At 59.8% G+C, this 14,671-nt stretch overlaps 1 protein-coding gene across 2 annotated transcripts in view; it reads right to left on the reverse strand.

Annotated features, from left to right (window-relative positions):
* Positions 1 to 984: 984 nt before the first annotated feature.
* The window catches only part of LOC121269316 (E3 ubiquitin-protein ligase ZFP91-like), a 171,681-nt gene continuing 157,994 nt past the window's right edge, over positions 985 to 14,671 (reverse strand). For both annotated transcript variants that reach the window (XM_041173859.1, XM_041173857.1), the window contains 4 exons: positions 8,577 to 8,655; positions 7,969 to 8,083; positions 6,841 to 6,940; positions 985 to 2,152 (listed from right to left, as the gene is read on the reverse strand). In XM_041173859.1, the coding sequence (XP_041029793.1) occupies positions 1,666 to 2,152; positions 6,841 to 6,940; positions 7,969 to 8,083; positions 8,577 to 8,655 (781 nt within the window). In that variant the 3' untranslated portion in view covers positions 985 to 1,665. The remainder of the gene's footprint in view (positions 2,153 to 6,840; positions 6,941 to 7,968; positions 8,084 to 8,576; positions 8,656 to 14,671) is intronic.

The following is a 14,671-nucleotide window of genomic DNA, read 5'->3' on the forward strand; positions in this document are numbered from 1 at the left end:
TGAACAATCAAGATTGAACAACCATGAGGGAGGGAGCCTCGCACTCACGGATGTTGAGTTGCCTCTTGGTTCTTGTCTGTCTGCGATGTGTGATCGTTTCATGAGGAATCAGGAAAATATTAGAGAAACAACTGGCAACTGCCTATTTTAGTTAACAAATAGAACGAGAATGCATGTTTAAATAGCAGGAATGTATATGATGAAGATTTTATTATGATATAGTATTTTAACAGTAATACAGTTACAACAGGAAGCAGACACTGGCATCATGTCTCTCAGGGTCCATTACAGACGGTATAATTGCTGGTAACTGTCATCAACTATTTACAAATCCTGAAAATAGGACCAAAATCTTCAACCAAAAACTAGATTCTTCTCTCAAAAGAATCTGCTGATAGGAAGAATGGACGGGAGGACAGTGAATGTTGAGGGGGAGAGGGGAGAGGAGAAGAGGGTGACACCTTGAGTGGGTAAGGCATCTGGGAAGGGCAGATGGAAGAGCTGCAGAGAGGGCAGAGGGAGAGCTGCAGAGAGGGCAGTGGAGGGTGGAGATGAAGCAGGAGGAGCAAGTGGGGCAGGGGGAGGACTGTCATGGAGAACTTCAACCTTTTTCTGTTCACACCCTGTTCCATAGGTACCCTGGCAAGAATGACACTCCCCACAGTGTGTAGCCCAGGCTGGGTTTCCCTATGGAGACATACACTCCCCAGAGTGTGTAGCCCAGGGTGGGTTTCCCTATAAAGACAGACAATCCCCACATCGTATAGCCCAGGATCTCCACCACCAGTTCAGACTTGCGAAGGGGTCTGAGCCTTTCCTCATAGTGTCGATCAGGGGAAGATGGGGCAGCTGAAGTACCAAAACACTGGACTAACAGCTGGGGTCTCATCTCCAGCTTCGGGCACCAGGACACAGCAGGAGGTGGGGGTGGGGGGGGGGGGGGGGGGGGGGGGGGGGGGGGGTGGGGGGCGCTGCAGCGGTATCAAACTGCAAACTAGATCCCCTCCCATGTGTGGTTCTTCCAAATACAGTTGCCACACTCCAGCCCCTCGGGAGGGACACAAACTCCTTGGAGGGGACACCCCACCCCTTGCTTTAGCCCCTCAGGGAGTATACATACCTTGCTCCAGCCCCTCGGAGTGGACAACCCCCCCGTCACTCTAGCCCCTCGAAGTTGACACACCCCCTTGCTTCAGCCCCTCGGAGGGACACGCACCTACGCTCCAGTCCCTCGGAGGGGACACAGCCCCGTCACTCCAGCCCCTTGGAGGGGACACACCCCTGTCGCTCCAGCCCCTCGTAGGGGACACCCCCCCGTCGCTCCAGCCCCTCGGAGGGGACAACCCCCCCATCACTCCAGCCCCTCGGAGGGGACTCACCCCTGTCGCTCCAGCCCCTCGGAGGGGCCACACCCCTGTCGGTCTAGCCCCTCGGAGGGGACACACCCCTGTCGCTCCAGCCCCTTGGAGAAGACACACTCCCATCACTCCAGCCCCTCGGAGGGAACACCCCACCTCTTGCTTTAGCCCCTCATAGGGGGCACGATTCCCCCACCCTGCTCCAGTTCCCTGGAGAGGAGACCAGGCCTGTCCCTCTGCCTCTCAGGATTAAGGCCAATGACTACAGTTAAATATCTGTCATGAGGTCCTTTTGGGGGAGACAATATTAAGGCTCCTCAGCTGCCAGGTGGCTGCCTTCCTCCAGACGGCTGCCCTCCTCCAGACGGCTGCCTTCCTCCACACGGCTCCCCTCCTCCAGATGGCTCCTCTCCTCCAGACGGGTCCACACCTCCAGACGTATCCCACCCTCCAGACAACTGCCTTCCTCCAGACGAGTCCACCCTTCCAGACGAGACTCTCCCTCCAAGCTGCCATCTCCAGTCAGAGGCTGCTCTTCCACAAAAGTTGAACTCTGAATAAAGCTGGGCCCTTCCCCAAAAGCTCCACTCTCTTCCAGAGCTGCCAGGCTGGTGACAGAGGCCAGCAACATCTCTGGGTGACTCTTGCTCTTGTGGGCTGACACATTGTCCTTCTTCTCAAATTTCTTCCCGCAAATGTCACAGGAGAACTGGTAGCCAGACTCGGCATCATGTTTCTTCATGTGCCAGTTCAAGGAGGCTTTCTGTCTGCAAGTAAATCCACAGATCTCACATCTGGACGGAGGAAGAGAGAGAGTGTGAGTGTGTGGGAGACAAAAAGACAAAGACAGTGCTGACAATGAGAGGGATTGCAAGGGGAGATGAACACATTGGAGGATAGAGAGGGAGGGGGAAAGAATGTTCGAGAAGGTGAGAGACTGGGGAAAGAATGAAAAAGACTAGGGAAAAGGGAGAGAAAGAGACTGAGGGAAGTAGAGCTCAACTGGGAGAGAGAGAGAGAGAGAAAGAGGAAGAGACTTGGAGAAAGGAGTGAGATGGAGGGCACAAGTTCAAAATTTGCAAATGATATGAAATTTGGAAGCATTGAGGACAGTGTAGAACTACAGAAGCACATAGACAAGAAGGTGGAATGCGCAGACAGATGGCAGATGAAGTTCAATGCGGTGAAATGTGAAGTGATTCATTTTGGTAGGAAGAATATGGAAAAGCAATATAAAATGAAGAGTATAATTCTAAAGGAGCTACAGAGGCAGAGAGAATGTCCAAATGCAGCAAGAAATGGACAATAGCCAGGCTTGGGCTGACAAGTGGCGAGTAACATTCATGCAACTAAGTGACAGCCGATGACCATCTCCAACAAAAGAGAATCTAACCACCGCCCCTTGACATTCAATAGCATTATCATCGCTGAATCCCTCACTATCAACATCCTGGGAGTTACCATTGCCCAGAAACTGAACTGGACTAGCCATATACATACTGTGGCTACAACAGCAGGCCAAGGCTAGGAATCCTGTGGTGAGGAACTCACTTCCCGACTCCCCAAAGTCTGTCCACCATCTACAAGTTAGGAGTGTGATAGAATACTTTCCACTTGCCTGGATGAGTGCAGCTCTAACAGCACTCAAGAAGCTTGACAGCATCCAGGACAAAGCAGCCCACTTGAATGGCACCCCATCCACAAATATCCACTCCCTCCAGCACCAATGAACAGGGGCAGCAGTGTGTACCATCTACAAGATGCACTGTAGAAACTTACCAAGGCTCCTTCAGCAGCACCTCCGAAACCCACAACCACAACTATCCAGAAGGACAAGGACAGCAGATACAGGGGAACACTGCTACCTGGAAGTTCCTCTCCAAACCACTCACCATCCTGACTTAGAAACATATTGCCGTTCCTTCACTGTCACTGAGTCAAAATCCTGGAACTCCTTCATTAACAGCACTGTGGGTGTACCTACACCACAGGGGCTGCAGTGGTCGAGGAAGGCTGCTCACCACCACCTTCTCAAGCACAATTAGGGATAAGCAATATATGCTGGCTGAGCCAACAATGCCCAGATCCCATGAATGAATTTTTTAAAATGCGCGCATTAATCATTGAAAGTGTCCGAACAGGTGGTTCATTAAGTGTACAGCATCCGAGAATTTATTAACAGGGGTAAAAAAGTTTGAGAGTTGAGTCTCTTTTGGAGTCCTGCATCCAGTTCTGGGTGCTGCATTTTAGGGAAGGATGTGAAGGCATTACAAAGGGTGCAAGGTCCATGAGAATAGTACCAGGGATGAGAAACTTGAGTTATAAAGATAGATTGATGAAATTGGGACTCTTCTCCTTGGAGAAAATAAATCAGAGAGGAGATTTGACAGAAGAATACAAAATCATGCGGAGTCTGGACAGAGGAGATAGGGAGAAATTGTTCCCGCTTGTGAAAGGATCGAAAACGAGAGAGCATAGAGTTCAAGTAAATAATCTGCAGGGTTACAGGGAGAAGGTAGAGAAATGGCACGAAGCGAATGGCTGAGAGCCAGTGTAGACATAATGGGCTGAATAGCCTCCCTTTCCGATATAACAACTCTGTGATTCTGAAAGACAGACTGGGGAGAGAGAGAGAGAGAGAGAGAGAGAGAGGCAGACTGAGGAGAGAGAGAGAGAGAGAGAGAGAGAGAGGAGGGGGACAGAGGCAGAGAGAGAGAGAGAGATACTGGGTGGATTGGGAAGGGGAGAGAGAGTGGGGCGATTAGGAAGGAGAGAGAATGAAGGGAGAGAGAGAGAGAGAATGAAGGGAGAGAGAGAGAGAGAGAGAATGAAGGGAGAGAGAGAGAGAGAGAGAATGAAGGGAAAGAGAGAGAGAGAGAATGAAGGGAAAGAGAGAGAGAGAGAATGAAGGGAAAGAGAGAGAGAGAGAATGAAGGGAGAGAGAGGGGCTGGGGAGAGAGAGGGGCTGGGGAGAGAGAGGGGCTGGGGAGAGAGAGGGGCTGGGGAGAGAGAGGGGCTGGGGAGAGAGAGGGGCTGGGGAGAGAGAGGGGCTGGGGAGAGAGAGGGGCTGGGGAGAGAGAGGGGCTGGGGAGAGAGAGGGGCTGGGGAGAGAGAGGGGCTGGGGAGAGAGAGGGGCTGGGGAGAGAGAGGGGCTGGGGAGAGAGAGGGGCTGGGGAGAGAGAGGGGCTGGGGAGAGAGAGGGGCTGGGGAGAGAGAGGGGCTGGGGAGAGAGAGGGGCTGGGATGGGGGGGTAAGAGAGAGAGACTGCGGGGTGAGTGAAAGAGAGAGAACGATTGGGGGTGAGTGAGAGACAGGGAGACTGGGGTCGAGTGAGTGACAGAAAGGGATAGGGGGAAAGAGAGAGAAAGAGAGACAGACATTGGGGGACAGAGAGAGAGAGAGAGAGACGGGGAGAGAGAGAGAGAGGCAGGGAGAGAGAGGGAGGTGAGAGAGAGAGAGATAAACAGAGGCGGGGGAGGGAAGGGGGGCTGGCGGGGGAGGGGAGGGGGACTGGCGGGGGAGGGGAGGGGCGCTGGCGGGGGAGGGAGCGACTGGGTGGATTGAGAGATACTGGGGGAAAGAGAGAGGCTGCGGGGAGATAGAGAAATAGAGGGAAAGTCTTGGGAGGAGAGAGTGAGGGACTGCAGGGGGCGAGAGGGAGAAACACTGCGGGGGGGGCGAGAGTTAGAGAGGCTGGGGAGGGGGAAGGGAGAGGCTGGGGTGAGGGAAGGGAGAAGCTGGGGAGGGGAACAGGGGAGGCTGGGGAGGGGAAAGGGAGGGGCTGGGAAGGGTGGGAAAGAAGGGGGCTGGGAAGAGGGGGAAGACAGGAAGGGAGAGAGAGACCTGGGAGAGGGAGAAAAAGGGAGACTGAGGAGAGGGTAAAAAAAGATTGGGGAGAGGGACAGAGACCATGTGGAGAGAGAGGTAGAGACTCGTGAGGGAGTGAGTGAGAGCGACTGAGGCGAGAGACCGAGAGTGGGTTAAAGAGAGGGGAAGAGGGGAGCATGGGGCTGCGGAGAGAGAGATGGGTGGGGGGGGGGGGGGAGAGGGGAGGAGAGAGAGGGGGAGGGAGAGGGCAAGAGCGAGAGCAGAGAGAGTAGAGAGAGTGTGAGAGAGAGAGTAGAGAGGAGGGCTGGGTGGATGGATGGGAGGGAGTGGGGGAGGGAAAGAGAAGGGGGCAGGGGGAGGGAGGGGCATAGGGGAGGGAGTGGGGAGGGAGGGTGCAGGGGGACAGAGGAGAGAGAGTGGGGAGGGGGGAGGGGAAGGGGGAGGGAGGAGGGGAGAGAGGGGAGCGGGAAGGGTGGAGGGAGGTGAGCGAGGAGGGGGGAGAGGGGGAGCAGGGAAGAGGGGAGAGGGGGGGAGGGAGGGGAGCGAGGAGAGGGGAGGGGGAGGGAGGGGATCGGGGAGGGACGGTAGGGGAGGGACTGTAGGGGAGGGAGGGGGCAGGAGACGGAGGGGGAGGAGAGGGAGTGGGCAGGGAGGGGGAGGGAAGTGGGTGGGAGTAGAGAGGAATGGGGAGGGAAGGGGAAGGAGCGGGCAGCGAGTGGGGAGGGAGGGTGGAGGGCGAGGTGGAGGGACTGGGCAAGATGGAGAGACTGGGCGGGGAGGGCGAGATGGAGAGACTGGGCGGGGAGGGCGAGATGGAGAGACTGGGCGGGGAGGGCGAGATGGAGAGACTGGGCGGGGAGGGCGAGATGGAGAGACTGGGCGGGGAGGGCGAGATGGAGAGACTGGGCGGGGAGGGCGAGATGGAGAGACTGGGCGGGGAGGGCGAGATGGAGAGACTGGGCGGGGAGGGCGAGATGGAGAGACTGGGCGGGGAGGGCGAGATGGAGAGACTGGGCGGGGAGGGCGAGATGGAGAGACTGGGCGGGGAGGGCGAGATGGAGAGACTGGGCGGGGAGGGCGAGATGGAGAGACTGGGCGGGGAGGGCGAGATGGAGAGACTGGGCGGGGAGGGCGAGATGGAGAGACTGGGCGGGGAGGGCGAGATGGAGAGACTGGGCGGGGAGGGCGAGATGGAGAGACTGGGCGGGGAGGGCGAGATGGAGAGACTGGGCGGGGAGGGCGAGATGGAGAGACTGGGCGGGGAGGGCGAGATGGAGAGACTGGGCGGGGAGGGCGAGATGGAGAGACTGGGCGGGGAGGGCGAGATGGAGAGACTGGGCGGGGAGGGCGAGATGGAGAGACTGGGCGGGGAGGGAGAAAATCAGAGACTGGAATGGAGAGAAAGGAGGAGGGAGAGAGATAGATCTTGTGTGGAGAGAGAGACTCTTCTGACGTTCCCGCTCTCACCCCGGCTCTACCCCTGCCACCTCCCACGCAATGATCCAATTTGCACACCTGACTTTCCTCCACATTGCTCCGACTCTCTCTCCCTAACCATACTGACCCTGACTCGCGCACCCTCCACCCCTGATTCTTCAACTCTGTCCCTCACGTCACTCTGCCCTCACTCAGCTCCTCGCCCCATTCTCCTTACTGCAGGGGTTTCTCTCCTGTATGAATCCGTCTGTGCACCACAAGGTTCTTGTCCGTTTTGAAAGCTCGGCCACAGAACTCACAGATGTAATTCCGCTGATCTGTAAATAAAGTCCAGAGTGAATGTTCAACTAAGTTAAGCAACATTTAGCCAATTGTGCAGCTGACAGCCAAGTGGGTATCAGGGGGTGGGAGCCAAAGACAAGTGCATCACATTTCAGAGCACTGTCTCCCGCTGAAAGCAGCTTCTTGGAGAAGGCACACGAAGCCTCAAGATAATCATGGAACTGCTTGCTTGCTGAGTGTGGGTGACACATTGTCCTAGGGTCCGATGATGGGGGATTTTGGGGGGAGGGGGTAGAACAAGGGAGCGCCAACAGCAATATGGGATAGGGAGTATCGTAGGGCAACAACAGTTAACACAGGTGAAAATATTCAGTTGGCAGCATTCTTATCTTGGAGGCAGCATGTTGCATTCTCCAGTCCCATTCAAAAATCAGAGAGCGGAACGCAAGCCCGACCAAAAGTGCAGAACAGCACTGGAAGGAACGCTGCACTGTCAGAGCAGCAACATTGAAGGGGTGTCATGCTGTCAGGGAGTCAGTACTGAGTCAGGGCAGCACTGTCGGAAGATCAGTGTTGAGTGAGGGCAGCACCGTCAGAGGGTCAGTGTTGAGTGAGGGCAGTGCTGTCAGAGGGTCAGTGTTGAGTGTGGGCAGCACTGTCAGAGGGTCAGTGTTGAGTGAGGGCAGCACTGTCAGAGGGTCAGTGTTAGTGAGGGCAGCACTGCCAGAGGGTCAATGTTGAGTGAATGCTGCACTGTCAGAGGACCAATATTGAGTGAGGGCAGCACTATCAGAGGGTCAGTGTTGAGTGAGGGCAGCACTATCAGAGGGTCAGTGTTGAGTGAGGGCAGTATTGTCAGAGGTCAGTACTGAGGGAGTGCTGCAGTCGGTGGGTCAGTATTGAGTGACTGCTGCACTGTCAGGGGGTCAGTACTGAGGGAGTGCTGCACCGTCAGAATGGCTTTCCAAGTGCTGGAGTGAAACAGGAAAAGGTACTTTAGACAGAAGGTGGAAGGGACAGAGCTGTCACCATCAATGGATCGAAGGACAGCAGCAGCACTCACCACTGTGCAATTTTTCATGTTCCTCCATCTGTGTCTTGAAGCGGAAGATGCGTCCACAGCTGGGATAGGAGCAGGCAAAGGTTCGGTGCAGCAAATGCTGGTACTTCATGTGGCGCTTAAAGAAGAGGAAATGACAGGTTGAGAAAAGTGAATGGGACAGGGTACGGGGGGAGTGGGAGAGGGAAGAGAGGGGGTCGAGGGGGGAAGGGGGTCGAGGGGGGAAGGGGGCCGGGGGGGGGGGGGAGGGGGCCGGGGGGGGGGGGGGGGGGGGGGGGGGGGAGGTGGCCGGGGGGGGGAAGGGGGGGGGGGGGGGGGGAAGGGGGCCGGGGGGGGGGGAAGGGGGCCGGGGGGGCAGGGGGCAGGGGGCCGGGGGGGGGTGAGGTGAGGGGAGAGCGGGTGGTGAAGGGGAGCGCGGGTGGTGGGAGGGAGTGCGGGCGGTGGAAGGGAGAGCGGGCGGTGGAAGGGAGAGCGGGTGGAGGGAGGGAGCAGGTGGGTGAAGGGAGGTGGTAGGTGGGTGGAAGAAGGAGGGAGGTGGGTGGAAGGAGGGTGGAGAGAGGTGTGGAGCAGGGTGGAGGGGGAGGCGGGTAGAGGTGGTGCAGCTTTCTTACCTTTAAATACTGAGGATTGGAGACTATTTTCCCACATCCCTCAAATTCACAGCGAACGTACTGTTTCTGTATCTTCTTCCTGGGACAGACAGATGACAGTCATGTAGAGACGAGAGAATATTGATTGGAAAAGTGGCCATCCGGACTGCTGCAAAGGCAGGGGACAGGGTCTACGTGGATATTGTTACACAAGTAGTCACATAGGCAAGATGTGACAAGTACGATTATTCTATATCACAAAACTTCACAGTTTAGCAAGTTGTTTCCATGGCATATCGTAAAAAGTTCACTGGGAACAAGAAACTTTCTAACCCAGAGTTCAGAGTGCACAGATCCTAGTTAGACTCCTAATCTCTCCCTGCACAGTGCACACACTGTGACTCTGTACATCATCGCCCCCGTACACACACTATGGCTCGGTACCCCATCTACCCCAGTGCAGAGCTGGGGGACCGAGTGCCCGCGAGGGAGGGAGGGGGGACCGAGCCCCCGCGAGGGAGGGAGGGGGGACCGAGCCCCCGCGAGGGAGGGAGGGGGGACCGAGCCCCCGCGAGGGAGGGAGGGGGGACCGAGCCCCCGCGAGGGAGGGAGGGAGGGGGGAAACGAGCCCCCGCGAGGGAGGGAGGGAGGGGGGACCGAGCCCCCGCGAGGGAGGGAGGGAGGGGGGACGAGGGTCCACGAGGTAGTGGGATCGAACGTCATCGAGGGAGAGGGAGCGAGCTTCCGCGAGGGAGAGAGACAGCAAGCGTCAGTGAGAGCGAGCGTCAGTGAGAGCGAGCGTCAGTGAGAGCGAGCGTCAGTGAGAGCGAGCGTCAGTGAGAGCGAGCGTCAGAGAGAGCGAGCGTCAGAGAGAGCGAGCGTCAGAGAGAGCGAGCGTCAGAGAGAGCGAGCGTCAGAGAGAGCGTGCGTCAGAGAGACAGAGCGTGCGTCAGAGAGACAGAGCGAGCGTCAGAGAGACAGAGCGAGCGTCAGAGAGAACGAGCGTCAGAGAGAGCGAGCGTCAGAGACAGCGAGCGTCAGAGAGAGCGAGCGTCAGAGAGAGCGAGCGTCAGAGAGAGCGAGCGTCAGAGAAAGCGAGCGTCAGAGAGCGAGCGTCAGAGAGAGCGAGCGTCAGAGAGAGCGAGCGTCAGAGAGAGCGAGCGTCAGTGAGAGCGAGCGTCAGAGAGAGCGAGCGTCAGTGAGAGCGAGCGTCAGTGAGAGCGAGCGTCAGTGAGAGCGAGCGTCAGAGAGAGCGTCAGTGAGAGCGAGCGTCAGTGAGAGCGAGCGTCAGTGAGAGCGAGCGTCAGTGAGAGCGAGCGTCAGTGAGAGCGAGCGTCAGAGAGAGCGAGCGAGCGTCAGAGAGAGCGAGCGTCAGTGAGAGCGAGCGTCAGTGAGAGCGAGCGTCAGTGAGAGCGAGCGTCAGTGAGAGCGAGCGTCAGTGAGAGCGAGCGTCAGTGAGAGCGAGCGTCAGTGAGAGCGAGCGTCAGTGAGAGCGAGCGTCAGTGAGAGCGAGCGTCAGTGAGAGCGAGCGTCAGTGAGAGCGAGCGTCAGAGAGAGCGAGCGTCAGAGAGAGCGAGCGAGCGTCAGAGAGAGCGAGCGAGCGTCAGAGAGAGCGAGCGAGCGTCAGAGAGAGCGAGCGAGCGTCAGAGAGAGCGAGCGAGCGTCAGAGAGAGCGAGCGAGCGTCAGAGAGAGCGAGCGAGCGTCAGAGAGAGCGAGCGAGCGTCAGAGAGAGCGAGCGAGCGTCAGAGAGAGCGAGCGAGCGTCAGAGAGAGCGAGCGAGCGTCAGAGAGAGCGAGCGAGCGTCAGAGAGAGAGCGTCAGAGGGCGAGCGTCAGAGGGCGAGCGTCAGAGAGGGCGAGCGTCAGAGAGGGCGAGCGTCAGAGAGGGCGAGCGTCAGAGAGGGCGAGCGTCAGAGAGGGCGAGCGTCAGAGAGGGCGAGCGTCAGAGAGGGCGAGCGTCAGAGAGGGCGAGCGTCAGAGAGGGCGAGCGTCAGAGAGGGCGAGCGTCAGAGAGGGCGAGCGTCAGAGAGGGCGAGCGTCAGAGAGGGCGAGCGTCAGAGAGGGCGAGCGTCAGAGAGGGCGAGCGTCAGAGAGGGCGAGCGTCAGAGAGGGCGAGCGTCAGAGAGGGCGAGCGTCAGAGAGGGCGAGCGTCAGAGAGGGCGAGCGTCAGAGAGGGCGAGCGTCAGAGAGGGCGAGCGTCAGAGAGGGCGAGCGTCAGAGAGGGCGAGCGTCAGAGAGGGCGAGCGTCAGAGAGGGCGAGCGTCAGAGAGGGCGAGCGTCAGAGAGGGCGAGCGTCAGAGAGGGCGAGCGTCAGAGAGGGCGAGCGTCAGAGAGGGCGAGCGTCAGAGAGGGCGAGCGTCAGAGAGGGCGAGCGTCAGAGAGGGCGAGCGTCAGAGAGGGCGAGCGTCAGAGAGGGCGAGCGTCAGAGAGGGCGAGCGTTCAGAGAGGGCGAGCGTCAGAGAGGGCGAGCGTCAGAGAGGGCGAGCGTCAGAGAGGGCGAGCGTCAGAGAGGGCGAGCGTCAGAGAGGGCGAGCGTCAGAGAGGGCGAGCGTCAGAGAGGGCGAGCGTCAGAGAGGGCGAGCGTCAGAGAGGGCGAGCGTCAGAGAGGGCGAGCGTCAGAGAGGGCGAGCGTCAGAGAGGGCGAGCGTCAGAGAGGGCGAGCGTCAGAGAGGGCGAGCGTCAGAGAGGGCGAGCGTCAGAGAGGGCGAGCGTCAGAGAGGGCGAGCGTCAGAGAGGGCGAGCGTCAGAGAGGGCGAGCGTCAGAGAGGGCGAGCGTCACAGAGGGCGAGCGTCACAGAGGGCGAGCGTCACAGAGGGCGAGCGTCAGAGAGGGGCGAGCGTCAGAGAGGGCGAGCGTCAGAGAGGGCGAGCGTCAGAGAGGGCGAGCGTCAGAGAGGGCGAGCGTCAGAGAGGGCGAGCGTCAGAGAGGGCGAGCGTCAGAGAGGGCGAGCGTCAGAGAGGGCGAGCGTCAGAGAGTGCGAGCGTCAGAGTGCGAGCGACAGAGAGGGCGAGCGTCAGAGAGTGCGAGAGGGCGAGCGTCAGAGAGTGCGAGAGGGCGAGCGTCAGAGAGTGCGAGAGGGCGAGCGTCAGAGAGTGCGAGAGGGCGAGCGTCAGAGAGTGCGAGAGGGCGAGCGTCAGAGAGTGCGAGAGGGCGAGCGTCAGAGAGTGCGAGAGGGCGAGCGTCAGAGAGTGCGAGCGTCAGAGAGTGCGAGCGTCAGAGAGTGCGAGCGTCAGAGAGTGCGAGCGTCAGAGAGTGCGAGCGTCAGAGAGTGCGAGCGTCAGAGAGTGCGAGCGTCAGAGAGTGCGAGCGTCAGAGAGTGCGAGCGTCAGAGAGTGCGAGCGTCAGAGAGTGCGAGCTTCAGAGGGAGCGAGCGTCAGAGAGAGCGAGCGTCAGAGAGAGCGAGCGTCAGAGAGAGCGAGCGTCAGAGAGAGCGAGCGTCAGAGAGAGCGAGCGTCAGAGAGAGCGAGCGTCAGAGAGAGCGAGCGTAAGTGAGAGCGAGCGTCAGTGAGAGCGAGCGTCAGTGAGAGCGAGCGTCAGTGAGAGCGAGCGTCAGTGAGAGCGAGCGTCAGTGAGAGCGAGCGTCAGTGAGAGCGAGCGTCAGTGAGAGCGAGCGTCAGTGAGAGCGAGCGTCAGAGAGAGCGAGCGTCAGAGAGAGCGAGCGTCAGTGAGAGCGAGCGTCAGTGAGAGCGAGCGTCAGTGAGAGCGAGCGTCAGAGAGAGCGAGCGTCAGAGAGAGCGAGCGTCAGTGAGAGCGAGCGTCAGTGAGAGCGAGCGTCAGTGAGAGCGAGCGTCAGAGAGAGCGAACGTCAGAGAGAGCGAGCGTCAGTGAGAGCGAGCGTCAGTGAGAGCGAGCGTCAGAGAGAGCGAGCGTCAGTGAGAGCGAGCGTCAGAGAGAGCGAGCGTCAGAGAGCGAGCGTCAGAGAGCGAGCGTCAGAGAGAGAGAGCGAGCGTCAGAGAGAGAGAGCGAGCGTCAGAGAGAGAGAGCGAGCGTCAGAGAGAGAGAGCGAGCGTCAGAGAGAGCGAGCGTCAGAGAGAGAGAGCGAGCGTCAGAGAGAGAGCGAGCGTCAGAGAGACAGAGCGAGCGTCAGAGAGACAGAGCGAGCGTCAGAGAGACAGAGCGAGCGTCAGAGAGACAGAGCGAGCGTCAGAGAGACAGAGCGAGCGTCAGAGAGACAGAGCGAGCGTCAGAGAGACAGAGCGAGCGTCAGAGAGACAGAGCGAGCGTCTGAGAGACAGAGCGAGCGTCAGAGAGACAGAGCGAGCGTCAGAGAGACAGAGCGAGCGTCAGAGAGAGCGAGCGTCAGAGAGAGCGAGCGTCAGAGAGAGCGAGCGTCAGAGAGAGCGAGCGTCAGAGAGAGCGAGCGTCAGAGAGAGCGAGCGTCAGAGAGAGCGAGCGTCAGAGAGAGAGAGCGTCAGAGAGAGCGAGCGTCAGTGAGAGCGAGCGTCAGTGAGAGCGAGCGTCAGTGAGAGCGAGCGTCAGTGGGAGCGAGCGTCAGTGGGAGCGAGCGTCAGTGGGAGCGAGCGTCAGTGGGAGCGAGCGTCAGTGAGAGCGAGCGTCAGTGAGAGCGAGCGTCAGTGAGAGCGAGCGTCAGAGAGAGCCAGCGTCAGAGAGAGCGAGCGTCAGAGAGAGCCAGCGTCAGAGAGAGCCAGCGTCAGAGAGAGCGAGCGTCAGAGAGAGCGAGCGAGCGTCAGAGAGCGAGCGAGCGTCAGAGAGAGAGCGAGCGAGCGTCAGAGAGAGAGCGAGCGAGCGTCAGAGAGAGAGCGAGCGAGCGTCAGAGAGAGAGCGAGCGAGCGTCAGAGAGAGAGCGAGCGAGCGTCAGAGAGAGAGCGAGCGAGCGTCAGAGAGAGAGCGAGCGAGCGTCAGAGAGAGAGCGAGCGAGCGTCAGAGAGAGAGCGAGCGAGCGTCAGAGAGAGAGCGAGCGAGCGTCAGAGAGAGAGAGAGCGAGCGAGCGTCAGAGAGAGAGAGAGCGAGCGAGCGTCAGAGAGAGAGCGAGCGAGCGTCAGAGAGAGAGCGAGCGAGCGTCAGAGAGAGAGCGAGCGAGCGTCAGAGAGAGAGCGAGCGAACGTCAGAGAGAGAGCGAGCGAGCGTCAGAGAGAGAGCGAGCGAGCGTCAGAGAGAGCGAGCGAGCGTCAGAGAGAGCGAGCGAGCGTCAGAGAGAGCGAGCGAGCGTCAGAGAGAGCGAGCGAGCGTCAGAGAGAGCGAGCGAGCGTCAGAGAGAGCGAGCGTCAGAGAGAGCGAGAGCGAGCGTCAGAGAGAGGGAGCGAGCGTCAGAGAGAGAGGGCGAGCGTCAGAGAGAGGGCGAGCGTCAGAGCGAGCGAGCGTCAGAGCGAGCGAGCGTCAGCGAGTGCGAGAGGGCGAGCGTCAGCGAGTGCGAGAGGGCGAGCGTCAGCGAGTGCGAGAGGGCGAGCGTCAGCGAGTGCGAGAGGGCGAGCGTCAGCGAGTGCGAGAGGGCGAGCGTCAGCGAGTGCGAGAGGGCGAGCGTCAGCGAGTGCGAGAGGGCGAGCGTCAGCGAGTGCGAGAGGGCGAGCGTCAGCGAGTGCGAGCGTCAGAGACTGCGAGAGTGCGAGCGTCAGAGACTGCGAGAGTGCGAGCGTCAGAGACTGCGAGAGGGCGAGCGTCAGAGACTGCGAGAGGGCGAGCGTCAGAGACTGCGAGAGGGCGAGCGTCAGAGACTGCGAGAGGGCGAGCGTCAGAGAGTGCGAGAGGGCGAGCGTCAGAGAGTGCGAGAGGGCGAGCGTCAGAGAGGGCGAGCGTCAGAGAGGGCGAGCGTCAGAGAGGGCGAGCGTCAGAGAGGGCGAGCGTCAGAGAGGGCGAGCGTCAGAGAGGGCGAGCGTCAGAGAGGGCGAGCGTCAGAGAGGGCGAGCGTCAGAGAGGGCGAGCGTCAGAGAGGGCGAGCGTCAGAGAGGGCGAGCGTCAGAGAGGGCGAGCGTCAGAGAGGGCGAGCGTCAGAGAGGGCGAGCGTCAGAGAGGGCGAGCGTCAGAGAGGGCGAGCGTCAGAGAGGGCGAGCGTCAGAGAGGGCGAGCGTCAGAGAGGGCGAGCGTCAGAGAGGGCGAGCGTCAGAGAGGGCGAGCGTCAGAGAGGGCGAGCGTCAGAGAGGGCGAGCGTCAGAGAGGGC

Source organism: Carcharodon carcharias, chromosome 24 (assembly GCF_017639515.1).
Source record: "Carcharodon carcharias isolate sCarCar2 chromosome 24, sCarCar2.pri, whole genome shotgun sequence".
NCBI classification, from domain to species: domain Eukaryota; kingdom Metazoa; phylum Chordata; class Chondrichthyes; order Lamniformes; family Lamnidae; genus Carcharodon; species Carcharodon carcharias.